At 33.6% G+C, this 18,422-nt stretch overlaps 1 protein-coding gene across 1 annotated transcript; it reads right to left on the reverse strand.

Moving 5' to 3' along the window:
- Positions 1 to 566: 566 nt before the first annotated feature.
- LOC135955422 (uncharacterized) lies at positions 567 to 938 on the reverse strand. Its single transcript, XM_065505773.1, has one exon. It carries the CDS (start codon positions 936 to 938, stop codon positions 567 to 569), a length of 372 nt encoding a protein of 123 aa, XP_065361845.1.
- Between the last annotated feature and the right edge of the window lie 17,484 nt (positions 939 to 18,422).

Here is an 18,422-nt window from a genome sequence, read left to right on the forward strand (position 1 = left end):
GAAGCAATATTGGAAAATTTAATATATTGTTTTGCTTTATAACTGCCTCGATTAGCTTAGGCATGAATCCACCAACTTGTTTGTGATATCTGACCCAATACTTTGCCATTCTTCAACTAATGCCTTTTTCACTCGCTTATCTAGCTCTTCCCACAGATGCTCTATTGGGTTGAAATCCGGAGATTGTGGAGTGTGTAGTAAGACATGCGAAATATTGTATGAAAGCCACATACGTCCAGTATAGGCCGAATGTTTGGGATCATTGTCATGTCATGAAAATGGTAAATTTAACTTTTCTGCACTTTTCCTGAGGTGTATCCGTATATTTAACTTTGTCCATTATTTCGTCAATGAACACCAGCTCTCCAACCCCTGAAGCGGACATACAACCCCACACAATTACCTCTCCAGCACCATGTTTTACTATTGAAGCAATATTTTGTTTTTCCAGCTCTTTATTGGTTTTTTTCTATACCGTTTGACGGCCATCAGAGCGAAAAATATTAAATTTGTTTGCATCAGAGAATAGCACTTGGTGCTAAAAATCATGTGGCTTACGTAAATTCCTAAACAGCATATTCTAAACGCTTCTTTTGGTTCACAGATGAAATAAATGGTTTACGCCTAGCAATACGACAACTATAGTTTGTCTTCTGGAGCACTCTTCTGGCTATTGCTGCGTGAACTTCATTCCCAAACTCTTCTTTAATCTCTGCAGCAACCTGTGTTGAAGATATTTTTGGACATAACTTGACCTTTTTGATTATATGGCTGTATTTACGCTCACTTAAGAATCTAGGACGACCTGTATGTTTAGCACTTTCAAGTGTTGATGTTGCCTTAAAACGTTCCACGATACTCCAAATTGTAAAAAGGCTTCTTTCCATAATCTCCACAATCTCAGCATATGATTTTCCTTGATTGTGCAAGTGAAGCATGATTTTGCGCTCAGATTCTGTTGTTTCCTTTTTTTTCGTTAGCCATTTTCAGCAAAATTGATAATTATTGTACTCATTTTTTACAAATTGACATTAATAGTTTTAGAAACGAAAACTGTTAAATAAAAGAAGATAAAATCGCATTTTCAAAGAAAAAAAGTGGATAGATCGATCAAATTTGAAGAATCTGGTTAAGTGTGCCAATAGTTTTGTTCTACGGAATTGTGGAATTTTTCGTCTTTTTATTATTTTTAAATAATATTGCAAAATTGTTGAAATGAATTTGGTGGTATTTTGTAGGAAATTCATCAATCTATCTGATAAATATATATTTTTATTAAAAATGTCATCAATATGGCCTTTAAATCGACCTTAAAGTACAATGAGCATCCTGTGCCAATACTTAAGTTCGGCACTGTAGTTTTACAGCGGAACTATGCGGAATAAACAGCTTTAACTCTACTTGAAAAAAGGAAATATTTTATTTTTACCAATTTCTGATCTTCTCACAAAAAATAGTTTTTTTTAATAGTTACAATGGAAATAATTAAATGAAAATTGTTGCATATTTCCTTGAAATAGAGCTTAATAATAATATAAAAAAATTATGACAATAAAATCACCGTAGCCTTTTTAATCATAAACCAAAGTCACACAAAAAATACACTTCTCTTTGAAAACTTAATGTACATGTTGACAACAACTGACTTTAAAGCTTAGTTTTTCCTAATCGAAGCTAAAAACCAAAAAAAAAAAACATGAATTACAGTTCCCTATTGTATTGAGAAGCTCATTAAATGATCAGAAGGAATGTTGCCAGACATTTATTTTTTAATTTTGTCCAGCTAGATTTGTGATTTACCACAGTGTGCATCGTAGGGATCTGTTGGTTTCTATTATTTTATGTTTCTGTAATCGTTGATATTTAAGATGGGTGACTGATTGGGACTTCGCATCCGATCCCAGTTTTGGGACTGCCAACAGCCTCTGGACAGGCTAGTCGCCATGAGCAGAGCGAACGCCTTCTCACTCTAGCTGTCGTCAGATTGGGTTACCTGGGCGACATTACCAGAAGTAGTGTGCTGCTTGGGAAATTCAGTAAATAAATCACTTCTGGATACCCCCAACTGGATAACAAGTGGATAGTTTTCCACCTCTACGAAAGACCCCATTCCCCAGGATATTTTCGCCTAGGATAGTTTTTCTTGGGTTGGATCAATCTTATACGGCGTATTTCTTAAAACTTGAATGCTTTCTGCTGTGATATGAATACACATTTGTTGGAGTTGTCGAATGGAAGTTAAGGACGCGACTTATCATCTGTGCTGCCATTCCTACGGACTAAAATATCGGTGCAGCGTTCAGTCTTCCTGAACTACCGGTCATTTCATTGAACTGTATCAGCAACATCAATAGGGATTGATGGAATTTCACTATACGGTTGCAAGCTTGCTTAGGTTAGATGGGTACATGAACCCATTTACTCAATCACTAGAATCGTTTTGACTCGGTTGAATCGAATTCATATCCTACGAATTTAACTTTTACAGCTTGTAAATAACATGGTGGCGGTTATCACCACCGGAATTTTGGCACTAATGTTACATGTTGTCGGAACGATGTGGATGACGAGACTTAACATCTGCTCTTTTATTGCTTTACACTCAAATATTGGTGTTTCAGTCAATATCAGAAATAACAAATGGTTTGGGAATTGAAGCCTTCTTGCATAGAGAATTATATATAGGGACGAGACACTCCTATTTGTCAAACAAAAATACAACAAATAATATTTCTGATGCAACAACAAAATACATTGACTAGCATGTATTTTGTTGTTGCAAGAGATAGGTTTTTGACAACAGACTTAGGTTTTTGACAATTACATCTCGTCTCTATGTTACCCTATGCCTTCTTGTCTAAGGACTGAATCCTTTTAACTTACTAAATAATTCACAACATTGTATATTAAACGGATTCTAGTGACGATCGACGAGTGTAAGGAGTAGAACTATATTGGTTATGAATTTCGCTAGCTCTTGTTCAATTTTTCTTAAAGGAAACATTGAGTATCCTCATCATACAATCAACTGTAAACCCTCTTGGTTTAAGATATGATCTCCGTTTTTAAATACACCATCACAAAACGTATATAATTTTGTCATTGCCTTTGTAACATATCGAAATGTTGGTGGTAGAACTAAAAATTATATAGGTTCTCATACGATTCTAAGACGATCTAGCTATGTCCGTCCGTCTGTCTGTCCTTCTGTTGAAAACACTATAGGGCCCAAGCGAAAAGAACTCGCTTGCTGAAATTTTCCACAAATACCCTCGGTTGATAAGGTTCGTTTGGTATTAAAAATGGTCAATACCGGTAAATTATTTCACCTAGCCCCCATTGAAATGTCCCCCGCAATACTGTTTGCAGCAGCCATAAATATGACACTCCTGATCAAATTTTGTACAAATTAGTTCCAAGTACTCTGAAATTGTACTGTAAAGTATGAAAAAAATCGGGCAGCATTTGTCTTTAGTCCCCTAGTACAAGGTCCCCCCCCAGAAAATTACTTGAGCATCAATTTATATTAAAATATTTATTACAGATAGATAATGGTTTGGGAATTGAAACCTTCTTGTCTAATGACTGAATCCTTTTAACTTTCTATATCATTCTGAACTTTCTATATTAAAACACCCCTCTCGAAGTGAGCTGGTTAATACTAGCTGCCTTCATAACCTAACCTAAGCAGCCCCTCCAGTATAAGTGAGATAAAGGAGGCCATCGGGAAGTTAAGAAATAACTGAACAGCAGGTGAAGATGGAATACCAGCTGAAATTCTTCGGGTTCACATTGAAACCATAGCTGAAGGTTACCTCCAACTTGGAAGAATGGCATCATCGTTAGGTTACCTAAAAGTGGCGAGTTGAAAGACTGGAACATCTGGAAAAGAAATTACTCTGCTTAACACCATATACAAGATACTAGCAGTAATAATATAGGGAGGGCTTCAAATTAAAATGGAGAACATAGTAAATGATGAACAGGCGGGTTTCCGGCCAAACAGGGTATCTCTTCTTTATGTCAATAGACAGCTGACTTAAGATAAGTCCAAGTTAATTCCATAAATATACAAGTAATAACCTTTAAAAGGAACTAACAAAAAGTCAAACTATTCCAATCCTTAATTTATTATATAAATATTAAACTCTATCTCTAACAAGGAAATTTATTAACTAGGCTTCGTTCCCATACATTTTATTAAATATATACAAAATAATTTAGTGCTACGAGTATTACATACTATATGCAACTCCTAGTTGCCACTGATTGTCTGCCACTTGCTACACACTCATATAATATTCACCAAAAAACGAACTAACTAAGAAAAGCACCGGCAAAAAACAAAAAAAAACCAGGACTGCCCCAACAATGCTGGTGATTTGGTACATAAATCGTATAAATTGTAGAATTTCAACTGAGAGTTTATGTGTGTTTGTCTACGTAAATGTACTCGTACTATTTGACTATGAGCCTGAAACAATAATTCCATCTTTTGAATGTAATTTTTTGGCAAATGGTTTGCCAAAAAGCCGACGAGAACAAATAAAAGAAAGGAAAACAAAAATGAAAATAAAAAATAAACAATTTGTAGGTGCCCATTGCTGTTCATGCACAATGACTTGTAAGGTCATAATTTCTTGCTGAGTCTGGTTGGTTGCAAGGGAATGAGTGAGAGAGTTTGAATACGGCTTGAATTTCCGGATAATAGAACATTTTTCTTCTTGGGGTTTTATATAACGCTTTTCGCCTTGACTAAAGAAATATACTGCAACAGCAGCCAAAGAAATGATACAACTAGTAGTAGTAGAGAATTGTACTCGTAAAACACGTAGTAAAAAATAACGAAGATGAAAATCTGAAGTAATAATGGAGGCAACAATATAAAACACCACAAAAAACCAAAAAAAAAAAAAAAACAGAAACATTTCATATGATGCCACCACAAATTCATGCGACATAACAACACATATGTATCCATATCGTATATATGAATTTGAGTTTCTATTTACGAAAGGATGTTGCTTATGCAATAACGATTTTAAGCATAAAAGCAGCACAATAGAGGAATTTGTACACGAAATACAATTTATATGAAAACGTGTGCCATTACTACTAAAGTAATGTAGTCTCAAACGTATTTGCCACCAAAAAATATTAAATGCAATAAATGTTGCCTATAGCTAGGCTGAATGTTAGTTGAATACCCTACACTATTTTTGGCGAGAAAATAAATAAAGGGTTCTTTTGGAAAAGCCGCTAAATAATATCTAAATTACAACATTGTATTTATCAATATTTTAAATATAAAATATGATATAAATTATTCTTAAAAGCAATTAACATATTAGTTCGAAGGACCAATCATTTTAAAAAACTTTTTGATGCCAAAAATAGTATTATTCTGTAAATATTCAATTGTTACAAAGTCCCTATATAACATTGTATAGCTTATTCATCATTCCGTATGATAACAATGGGGATATTTAATGATATACATTTCCAACAATGTATATAACATATAACCGAGTCGCAGAAGAAACATTGGGTATAGCGCAACCACAAAGAAGGGATTGGCTATCAGACGACACTTGGAACCTGGTTTCTCAAAGAAGGAAACTCAAGCTGCAGTTAAACAACAACAAAACTGTGAGACAGCAGTACCATTTACTGGCAAAACATGTAAAGAAAGCTGCAAGAAGTGACAAAAGAAAGTTCCTAGAACGGCTTGCAATGTCGGCAGAAGAAGCGGCTCCAGAACAATATGAGAAAACTACACCAGACGATAAACTATCTCACCAATTGAAAGTATAACAGGAACTGATCGCACTGGTGCGCTATTAACAAACAGTGATGCACAGACACAAAGATGGGGAAAACATTTCGAAGAAATTACTAACGACACCTCGGATGTAACTACTAATGATAACGAAATTGAAAATAACAGCCCTGCAGAAAATATTCTAAGAATATCAAGCAGCCTTGCTCGATATCGATGCTCACATGCCCCATTTCTTACCATCACAGGCTAGGCTGCGAGCTCTGATATCGGTGCTTACTGGGCACTGCTTGACTGGTGCTAATGCTAGTAGACTGAACACTCCATAGAATGACTTTTGTATAAGACGATGAAGATGAGGAGAAAACTGTTGGACATATCCTCTGTTTTTGCCCTGCATTATCAGGGGTTCGGACTGCGACAATAGGCAGTCCTTTTTTGCACGGACTAGCTGATATATCAACTGTGGATATCAGGAAGATAGATTCGTTAATTCGTGCGACAGGTTAGTTCGGCACTGAACCCATTTCTGACATGTAAAGGGCCTATTGAGGACCTGAGCATGATCCGTAGGGTATCACAAAGGGACCAAATTATGGACCCAAGTGAGCTGGTTATATACAGTATAAGTGAGATAAAGGAGGCCATCGGGAAGTTAAGAAATAACAGAACAGCAGGTGAAGATGGAATACCATCTGAAATTCTTCGGGTTGACATTGAAACCACAGCTGAACTTTGATGACCACACATCACATCAGTCTTGGAAGAGGAAAGGCTACCTCCAACTTGGAAGAATGGCGTATTCGTTAATTTACCCAAAAGTGGCGACATGAAAGACTGCAATATCTGGAAAGGAATTACTCTGCTTAACACCATATACAAGATACTAGCAGTCATAATATAGGGAAGGCTTCAAATTAAAATGGAGAACATTCTACGTGATGAACATGCAGGGTTTCTGGCCAAACAGGAGCTGCATAGACCAGGCCAACACTCTACGCATTATAATAGAACAATCTCTAGAATGGCGTACTCATCTGTACCTAGTGTTCGTAGATTTCAAGAAAGCGTTCGATACCATCAGACGGACTGCCATATGAAAAGCATTGAGAAGAAAAGGAGTACTCCAGAAAATAACTCGAATCATCAGAGATATGTATGAGGATGCAGAACTTTCAGTTCTTAATAACGGGAATATAATTCAACCATTTCACACAAACGCTAGAGTCAAATAAGGATGTCCCCTATCACCTCTGCTATTCACTATAGTGCTGGATGACATCATGAGCGAAGTCTGTTCAGAGAGAAGAGGAATAACATGGAGCCTATCACGTCAACTCGAGAGACTCGGATGATATTTCTCTACTCTCGCATAAGATTTCCAACATGCACGCAAAAATAGAAGATTTGGAAACAAAGCCTGCGCTGAAGCAGACGTAAATAACAGGCTTAATAAATCGATAACGTCATTAGGAAGACTACAGCCAGTATGGAGAAACTCAAAAATATCCAGACACACTAAGGAATGGCTGCGATGAAACAGACATAAATAACAGGCTCAATAAAGCGAGAGTGGCATTGGGAAGACTAAAACCAGTATGGAAAAACTCACAAATATCCAGACGAAAGAAGCTTAGAATTTTCAAGGGAAGTTTAAAGTCTACTCTGCTGTGCGGAATTGATTTAACAACAGAGTATTCATTAACAATTGCCTCAGAATCATATGCAGAATATTCTGGCCTAACAACATCAGCAACACAGATCTCAGGAACCTTACCAACGAGGAACCCATAATAACACAAATGAAATGTAGGAAATGGAGGTGGATTGACCATACTATCACAAAGAATCCTGACAGGATGGCGCTAGAGTGAAACCCTCAAGGTTCAAGAAGCCGTGGTCGGCCAAAGATAACATGGAGATGCACGTTACTCCAAGATCTAGGACAGTGCAATCTTACATGGGAAAACATTCGCAACAAATTGTTTAAGATGGAGATTCTTTGTGGAAGCCATATGCTCCCAATAGGGGTAATGGAGAAAAAAAATATAACGCCATAGAAATTCTGACCAACATTGGTTCAAAATCGGAAAATTCTATTTTTTAACCCGATTTTTCGTTCCACCATAAACATATTCCTCACCCAAATTTTTTTTCAGCAACAAAATTTGTGTTAACCTACCTTGACTTTAAAGGGTTTTCCAACAAGAGATATTTTTTTTGAATCACCCGGTATTTCAGTAGCTGTCACTTTTGAAGCTTTTATTCTTTGACATTTGACAAGTAGAAACTACTCCATTACTAAAAATTCCATTACACGCTACAACAATGCATTGAAATTATTAAAATTCACTACAAAAAAGTGTTGAAAGAAAACCCAAGTTTGTCCATTCCTCGTCGTTCTTTGGAATTGGGCATTCCACAAACGTCATTATGGTCGTAGTTGGATGATATTGATCTGGACAACGTTTACTTTCAACAAGACGGCGCTACGTGCCACACAAGCAATGAAACCATTGCTCTTTTACGTGAAAAGTTTCCGAACCGTGTTATCTCTCGAAGAGGTGATCACAATTGGCCACCGTGATCTTGTGATTTAACACTTCTTCCTTTGGAAAACCCTGTATAAGATTCAGCACAACTCTTGTACTTGTTCTTTTAAGACACGTGGATTGACACTCGGCTTTTTAAACACGTGGAGTAACCACCTTGCTATACCATTAATATGCTCTTAGTATCAAAGCCAATTAACAATTTCAATTGATTTAGGATTCGACAAACGAAATACTTTTATTCCAAATTAGATCTTCATGTTGGTATATTTGTAACTGACTAATTGAAGCTTTGAAGCTAACTTGTATAGATCCATAAAGACCTCAAAGAAGACTCCTAAGTACAGGAGCAGCTCGATCCTAGTAGTATATTTTGGAACGTCAAAGAGAAACCATAAAGCAGAGGTTTCTCCCTTCTAAGACAACTTATAGAGATTCATAAGGGCATCAAAGAAGACTCTTAAGCACGGAAGAATTTCGATCATGTTGGTACGACGATAATATATTTTAAATTATGCGAATTTTGCAAACCACTCAAACAATTTAAAATACAACACTTTTGCAATAGGGAATTTTTAACTACATATTTACTTGTGAAAATAATAAATTGTTTGAATAGAAGAGAAAAGGAAATTGTTATTATAAGCGACGATTGGTGAGGATTTAAAATGTTTGATTGTGACCAAAATTGTAAAATAATTTACACAAACTCACAAAAATCGTTCATATACTTGTAGTTAATACTACCCCAAGTAATAATTTGTCTTCATGTTGGAATGCTCACCGAATGAATTCTCTGCCTTCAAATAGTGCATAAATCTTTAAAAACAAAAACTTTAATTCAAATATAATTTTCTCAAGTGTTTTAAATCTTCAATAAATTCATGGCAAAACGTGAATAATCTATCTAAACTGCACATGGTTACGTGCGAGATACTTTTTTGCAAAAACCCAAGTAAATATTTCTTTATATACTAAGCTGCCCTCACAATTCCCACAAATACTCCCCTGTAAGAGAGATGTCCCAGTAGGTTGTTTCTTTTAGTTATTTTAAGGGCGAATTATCCTTTCAATTTGAGTTGGCATATGTGCTGCATAAATACATACATCTTATAAAGTAAATATTCCATTTGGAATAAACTCTAACAAACAGCTACAAACATCTGTATAGTATGGTGAACCAATACTTTAGCTGAATACAAATATAAATAAAAATGCAAGGACTTTAGCATTGGCAGCCAAAAAGAATTCCTAAAATATTCTTAAGAAATATTAGAAATGCTAGAAGAAAAAAAAAACCAAAACTATAGTGTAACGAAATTTTCTTGTCATTTTCTTGAGATTTCCTTGCAACTACGAGTGCTTATTTTGTTTCGTATTTGTAGTTGGTCCTAGGAAAATATTTTGTTGTATGTGTGCTCCACATCCTTGCACACATGTCAGCAGGCATTTTGTATGCACCAAAAGTAGTTTATTTCTATTTTCGTAAGATGTTTCTTTTTTCTTTCTTTTTGAATGTTTTTTTTTTAACAGACACAAAAATTGATTTATATTGAACATGTTAAAACAAAATAAGCCTTTTGGAGAAGTTGAGGCAAAATTTGAATGGAAGTTTTTTTTAAATTTTTTAAAAAGAAAACTTTAAATGTTTAAAGATTGAGAAGGATTTTTAATCAAATCTTAAAGAATTTAAGTTTTTGAATAATATTACTCTGAATAAATGATCGTTTATCAGTGGAAGGAATCGAACTTGTAAATACCTCATTAACAAACAATGAGTTTTAACCTAATTTCGTAATTAATTTGTAAAAGTGTGAGATTGATTACTCTTTGTAGTCCATGTAATCTATCATGAAGAGAATTGTCACTTTAGTGTCTCTAAGTAACCTAGAGTGTAGACACTTTAAGCGTTTATTTTGTACAGTACTTTAAAAGTAGTGATTTTACCCACCAGAAGAAATCTATCGGAGAGGAAGAAGGTATGTTTACAAGCAATTGGTTATTGGACTGTCTATAAGATGTCATTTTAACTGACTACCCATAGACAACTATATTTGCCAAGCGAAATTGGGGACATGGGCCGCCCAAGAGGAAATTTTTTTCTCCTTACTACTAATCGGCCATCACGAAAATAAATCAAAAATGTAGATCGTTTCAGCTGGTTCTCAAAGGCTGAAGATCAATCACAATTGAAATTATTTGTGAGAGACAAAGCATTAAAAAATAACAAAAACTAATAAACATCTTACCTGACAATATAAACAAAAATGCTTTAACAAATGTTATTTTTAGTGATTCAGTTTGTATAAAAAAACTTGCGTATTTCGATTATATGGACCTATTGTTTTCGGTCTCTGAATGGAAGTGATCCTATGGATTCAGACTAGTTCCAAAATAAAGAAGATCAATGGACATTATTCAGCTTCTATTGATCTGGATTATCAATGGCTGGGGAAGGAACTTTATGATGTCAGTGAATAACTGGGATGTATCCAGCTTCGGTAAGTCCGAGCTGTTATCTGATACACTGAAAAAAAAAATCCAATATGAAGCGGGCAGCTTCTTCAAATTAATCTTCATTTTTCAAAATAAGGACAGCGGCTCTACTACATGTCATAATGCATGGTAGATTTGTGACAATATGCAAATTGAAGACTATTTGTTGGTTTTAAGCTAATACAAAGATGAAAGTAAACCTAAATTGTGACAAAAACTAGCTGTAATATTTTTTGTACTACAATTTCATAGATTTAATTGATGACTAACTACTTTGCATATATGAGGGTGGGTCAATGAGTCCGCGACTTTTCAAATTTCTCGGCTCTAAACTGAAAGGGCAACACTGCTGCCCTAAACTGTAGTTTACTGAATTTCGTTGTGGACGTACAAGCACGGATGATGTCGAACATTCTGGACGCCCAGTTAAGGTATCTACATCTGAAACAATAGAAAAAAATCACGATATTGTGTTGGCCGATTGAATATTGAAAGTACGAAAGATTGTGGAAGCCATCGGTTTAAATGTGGTTTAAATTTAGAATGATATCTTGGGTATGGGGAAACTTTCCGTAAGATGGCTGCCGCGTTTGCTCACAATCGGGTGCACAAAAGGGTACACACATATGCAGTTTCCATGGCAAAAATCCATGAATTACGATACGAAATGATATCTCTTCCACCCTAATCTCCGGGTTTAGCCCCGAGTGACTATTTCTAGTTTTCAAACCTGACGAAATATCTCGGCGGAAAAAGATTTGACTCCAACGATGAAATCATCTCACAAAAAATACATCTTTTGATGACCTCGACTATTCATATTTTTTGGAAGGGATAAACAAATTGGGGAAACGTTGAACAAAGTGTATAGAGCTCAAAGGAGACTATGTATAACTATAATGTTTGTCTCAAAAACCTGTGTTTTATTCAAAAAGTCACGAACGTTTATATTAAACATGTTTGGTTTTGGTAGGAATTTCCTCCAGGTATTGTTTTCTTAAATAAGTATTAGTCTCAAATAAAATACAGGTCATCGTCTCAAAACAAACTTCTCTCTACTTCGAACTCTCTAAAAATCGTAATATTGAAAAGATCCATGTGAGCCACATATAATCTCCTTTTGAGTGCTAGCGCTTGGGATTTCCCCATTAAATGCAGATAACATTAGATGCTTGGAATATCTTATTAATATCCGCCTTCTTGTTTCCCATAATGTTAGGAATTCAGATTAGTAATCTCCATGTCTATATATATGTGGTCGGTTGTTATGGTCACAAGAGGAGAACGGATAGACTATTCAGATGTACACAACGCGACTGTGAGCTAGCTATCAAAATAGAAACTAAGGAGTATGATCGAAAAAACCTGAACACACTTTTTTTCTAAAAACTTTTAACCCAAGTATTATTTGATTATTTTTTTTTTTTTTGATCAAGTTACCTTTGAAAATCTGATTAAAATGAGTGACGAGAAAAAAACAACAAAACCCAACTTGGTCCTAGAAAAATATGTCAAACTGATTCCAATGTTATTAAACAGTATCGGGAAAACTTGACCGTTGATAGAAAACCTGGTTCAGGTAGAAGGAATGGTCCACATAATGTTTCTAAAGCCAATGAATAAAAAAAAAATTCAAAAGAGCTCTCAACACATCCGGTAGGACAGCAGTCCAGTTAGCTAGTACTCGGACTATTTGCAGGTTCAAAAACATACGAGTTTTAAAAAGTTCCTGACAGGAAAACGGCTAAAAATTTAGAGGCCAATGACAGAGGACGAAAATTGAAGTCAAATTTTATAAACAAAATGGATGACGAAACGTATTGTTACGCTTTAACCTTTTCAAAACATTGGTTTATTTCCTTTAAATAAACCGGATACTTTTGATTGCAAATAAAAGCCGTTTAGTAGTTTAAAAATTGTAACATCTCTTTATTTATTTAAAATGTACAACAACAACAACAGAATTAAATAGTCACTCAATGTTTTTTATACACCTTTATAAATTCGCAGAAATACAGACACAATTTATAATTTACACGAATTCACTTGAAAAATACAACACACTTTAAGGCACTCAGTTGATGTTTATTCGAAAAGCGTCTCTGATAAACTCACTCACGACTGCAACCTCTGCCACTATTTATAACACTGCCATCTGCACTCTAGATTGTTCTTTAACTGTCAAAATTCGAATATTCTAGATCTTACTATTACATACGCCATCTGTGGTGTACTTTCTACAATGTTCTTTAACTGAATATTCGAATTCGAATACAGCGTTGCCAACTTACGATCAAATCAACTGAAAGCTTTTATTTATTAATGCCCACAGATATGTTACAGTTTGCTATTACAGCACTGTTATTTGAAAGCATTATGCCACTTTTAAATCAGCCCTTAAAATCGTTATATTTGAATTCAAGTACAATTTCGTAACAGTATGTTCTGCAAATTTTTTCGCAGTCAATATTTTTATGCTGCTCATGCATGAGGGAATGTCGTAGAAAAGTTTAGGACCCAAAAGCAGAAAATTTTCTCAAAAAGTTCTTGGTATGGCAAGCAATATGCAGTTGCGGCAAAAGAAGGCAACATTTGTAACAAAGGGCTCTATACATATCGAAATTTACATCAAGGAATGTTTACAAAAGGGGATACTTCCATTTATAAGTCTTTTTAATATGTCCACTTATATTTGGCCTGATTTGGCATTATGTCACTATGGTAAGCAAGATCTTGAGTGGTACAAGAACAATAATGTGGTATTTGTACCAAGGGAGGCTAATCCACCAAACTGCCTGGAGCTAAGGCCAGTGGAGAGATATTGGGCTCTAGTTAAAAGAGAATGGAAGAACACAAAAAAGTTGTTCAAAACCTGTTCGAACAAAGTGACAGAAAGCTCTATAAAAATCTTAATGGAAGGGTTTCCGGAAAATGTTCATAAATTCATTACTATTGATTAGAACAATTAAAACAAGATTTTTTTGTAAGTTGTAACAATAATTACAATCAAATAAAGAAATAAAAACTGTAGGTTTAGTGGTTTCTTTTTTATTAAAATTTATGTATGTTAAGATTTTTTCGATCTCACTCCTTACTAAGAGATTGTGCATCAAAACTCAATAAGAAAATACGTTTTATGCAACATACAGCTTTTAGTGTGGCATTTGTCAACATACTCCAGGACATTCCTAGATTTAATTAAGTCTTATCTCTGCGTTCCGAAGTCAACTTGCTTATCCGTGAAATTAATAGAGTTGTAGCTCTTCAACCAATTCCTTAAATCTCAAAATCAGTCAACTAATTTTAAAATATCGATATGCAGATCGGTTTGAGCTTAATGAATAATTATTGAAGCTATTAGCATTTGTTGCTGTACTCACAGGTCTGCTGTCGTCTAAAGTTCAGCGCTGGTGAAACAGCTTCGGGTTGCTGTAGCTGTTGCGTGAGATTCGTGACGTTCCATAACGAAGATCCAACTTTCGTAAAAACGATTAACATTTGTAGTTTGTTCGTGTTGACAACATAATCATAATCGGCCCTTATTATCACTTTATTACTATGTGAACGTTTACGAAACACTGAAAGAACTGATACTGTTTGATCGACGTTTGCGATCACTCGAAGAAAGATTACTACAATACCACAATTTTATTCTGATTTGTAAATGAAAAATTAAATTTCGGTAATGTATTTTGAGATTTTTGAAAAATATAAACTCCAACAAGGCAACACAAAAGCCACTTACACTTTATTTAGAAAAGTTTAAATTTAAATTAAATTTTGTTCTTAAACAAATCAACTTAATCTACTTCACTTTCCTAAATAGTACGACCATTTTTAAAACAAAACTAAAAAAAGTCATCTAAACAACAGCACAAAACAATAAGTGACTTTTTAACAACATTGCAAATAAAATCCAATAATTCGCCTGACGTGTTCAACATGTTTTTTTTTCTCTCTACTTTTTTACATCAGGTCGCATGCCTTCTTGACTAACTTCCTTTTAATAAAGGACAAAAACTACCGAAAAGGAAAAAAAAAAATTGGTCATAGTTAGAGACCAAAGAATCAAAAAAAGAACAGCAAGAAACCAGAGTGTGTAACAAGAAGTGTCAGTGTTTAGAAACTGCCAACGAGGTCGTCACTTGTCACACAAAAGTCGCGTAATATGCATGAATATTTTATAAGATGTTGCACAAGTGTATGATGATGGTATGTGTGTGTGAGTTTGCAACAACGTCAAATAACCAAGTAACAACAAATCTAAAGAATAGAGTAGTTTAAGACCTAAAATGTTTGTAACATTTCTTTTTTATTTTCATTATTCTTTTAGTTAAACTTTCGAAAAAAAACTGTCAAATATTGTTAAAGTCAGCCGCAATATGCCATTTGAGAGGGCCATCAGGCTGGTTGTTACTACCAGTCAACACATAACGGACTCTAGTTAGTTGAAGGCACTACATTTTTTCCAACTTTACTCCTTTGGTAGTTACTTTATTTCTAGGTTTATACTTACGTGTGTATTTTTTTTATATTGTGGTACAATATCAACGAGAGCAAGACTATGAAAAAGGATGTCTTGTACTAGAACAACACTAAACTAAACTCAATTGTGGTTGAACGCAAAATGGAAAAAAAAATTAAAACAATATTCTACATGGACTTCAGCAGAACTTTGTGTTAAAGAACTCGTTTTTAGAGAAATCCAGTATATTTCAAGTGAATATTTCAAATGTTGACTTTGGTTGCAGCAACAAGGACTCTTTGGTGAGCCATTATAGTTTCAAAAATCTTTTGCTCACTCCTTCTTCTTTATTGTTTTCCTCCTGCGGATGGTTATAAACTCAACTGCCGCACAACCAAGTTTTGGTGGCGGCGATGGTGGACCATGTCTAATATACTGCTGCCACATGAGATGACACCAAAGGAAACAAAATCATAGAGGAAAGCCACCAAAGCTACATGCAGGCAGCACAAAAAGGACTCCAGCATAAGTGAAAAAATATGTGAGACATTTTTGCACAAAGAAAAAAAAATGTATTACGTTGAGAAAATATGCTGCACTGCAGCACGTCACTACGTGGTTAGCAAATTTATTATGGTAAACGGAAGTTTCTATAGAGAAACTAAAACTACCAAAAAAAAAAGGAGGCAAAAAAAGGCATAAACTACTACAAATACTATGAATATTTACTTCTTGGCGTTGGATAAAATTTGTAACAAAAATTCGCACACAAAACAAAACATCACAACAAACAAACATACACATGCCGAGCAACAGAGAATCATTTTATGCCTGCCAAGTAACAACAATTGCAAGAACAACAATAATGACAACAATTCTAGCAATAATAACACCAACAAATAAAAGAAAAGACAACAACATAAACAATTTGTTTCTTTAACTACACCAATATATCTTTCAGCAAGAACAACAATTGTAAGAGCAACATAAATGGAGAAAGATACCCAAAGGACACCAATGAAGATTTTCCTTAAAATCGCAGTATTTACAAAGTTATTAACGATTTAAGATATTTGAGTTTTTTATACTAAAAATCGATTTTTGGTATGAAATATGAGTGATCACAGATTGAGCTTAATTTCCTTAAAATCGCAGTATTTTAAAAGATATTAGCGATTTAAGATATTTGAGTTTTTTATACTAAAAATCGATTTTTGGTATGAAATATGAGTGATCACAGATTGAGTTTATTTTCATTAAAATCGCAGTTGTTACAAAGATATTAACGATTTAAGATATTAGAGTTTTTTACACTAAAAATCGATTTTTGGTATGAAATATGAGTGATCACAGATTTAGTTTATTTTCATTAAAATCGCAGTTGTTACAAAGATATTAACGATTTAAGATATTTGAGTTTTTTATACTAAAAATCAATTTTTGGTACGAAATATGAGTGATCACAGATTGAGCTTATTTTCCTTAAAATCGCAATATTTACAGAGATATTAACGATTTAAGATATTTGAGTTTTTTATACTAAAAATCGATTTTTGGTATGAAATATGAGTGATCACAGATTGAGTTTATTTTCATTAAAATGGCAGTATTTTCAAAGTTATTAACGATTTAAGATATTTGAGTATTTTATACTAAAAATCGATTTTTGGTATGAAATATAAGTGATCACAGACTGAGCTTATTTTCCTTAAAATCACAGTATTTACAAAGTTATTAACGATTTAAGATGTTTGAGTTTTTTACACTAAAATCGATATTTGGTATAAAATATGAGTGATCACAGATTGAGCTTATTTTCCTTAAAATCGCAGTATTTACAAATTTATTAACGATTTAAGATGTTTGAGTTTTTTACACTAAAAATCGATTTTTACTATGATCACAGATTGAGTTTGTTTTCATTAAAATCAATTTTGGGCATGAAATATGAGTGATCACAGTTTTAGTTTATTTTCATTAAAATGACATATTTACAAAGTTATTAACGATTAAAGATATTTGAGTTTTTTACACTAAAAATCGATTTTTGGTATGAAATATGAGTGATCACAGAATGAGCTTAATTTCCTTAAAATCGCAGTATTTACAAAGTTATTAACGATTTAAGATATTTGAGTTTTTTACACTAAAAATCGATTTTTGATATGAAATATGAGTGATCACAGATTGAGCTTATTTTCCTTAAAATCGCAGAATTTACAAAGATATTAACGATTTAAGATATTTGAGTTTTTTATATTAAAAATCGATTTTTGGTATAAAATATGAGTGATCACAGATTGAGCTTATTTTCATTAAAATCGCAGTATTTACAAAGATATTAACGATTTAAGATATTTGAGTTTTTTACACTATAAATGGATTTTTGGTATAAAATATGAGTGATCACAGATTGAGCTTAATTTCTTTAAAATCGCTGTATTTAAAGAGATATTAACGATTTAAGATATTTGAGTTTTTATACTAAAAATCGATTTTTGGTATGAAATATGAGTGATCACAGATTGAGCTTAATTTCCTTAAAATCGAAGTATTTACAAAGTTATTAACGATTTAAGATATTTGAGTTTTTTACACTAAAAATCGATTTTTGGTATGAAATATGAGTGATCACAGATTGAGCTTAATTTCCTTAAAATCGCAGTATTTTCAAAGATATTAGCGATTTAAGATATTTGAGTTTTTTATACTAAAAATCAATTTTTGGTATAAAAGTCAATCTGAGTGATCACAGAGCTTAATTTCCTTAAAATCGCAGTATTTGCAAAGTTATTAACGATTTAAGATATTTGAGTTTTTTATATTGAAAATCGATTTTAAGCATGAAATATGAGTGATCACAGATTGAGCTTAATTTCCTTAAAATCGCAGTATTTACAAAGATATTAACGATTTAAGATATTTGAGTTTTTTATACTAAAAATCGATTTTTGGCATGAAATATGAGTGATCACAGATTGAGTTTATTTTCATTAAAATGGCAGTATTTTCAAAGTTATTAGCGATTTAAGATATTTGAGTTTTTTTACACTAAAAATCGATTTTTGGTATAAAATAAGAGTGATCACAGATTGAGCTTATTTTCCTTATAATCGCAGTATTAACGATT

The sequence above is a fragment of the Calliphora vicina genome, chromosome 3, assembly GCF_958450345.1.
Source record: "Calliphora vicina chromosome 3, idCalVici1.1, whole genome shotgun sequence".
Taxonomy (NCBI): domain Eukaryota; kingdom Metazoa; phylum Arthropoda; class Insecta; order Diptera; family Calliphoridae; genus Calliphora; species Calliphora vicina.

Excerpts from the sequence above, each read along its gene's own strand:
- LOC135955422 (XM_065505773.1), bottom strand. The coding sequence starts at position 938 with ATGCTTCACTTGCACAATCAAGGAAAATCATATGCTGAGATTGTGGAG.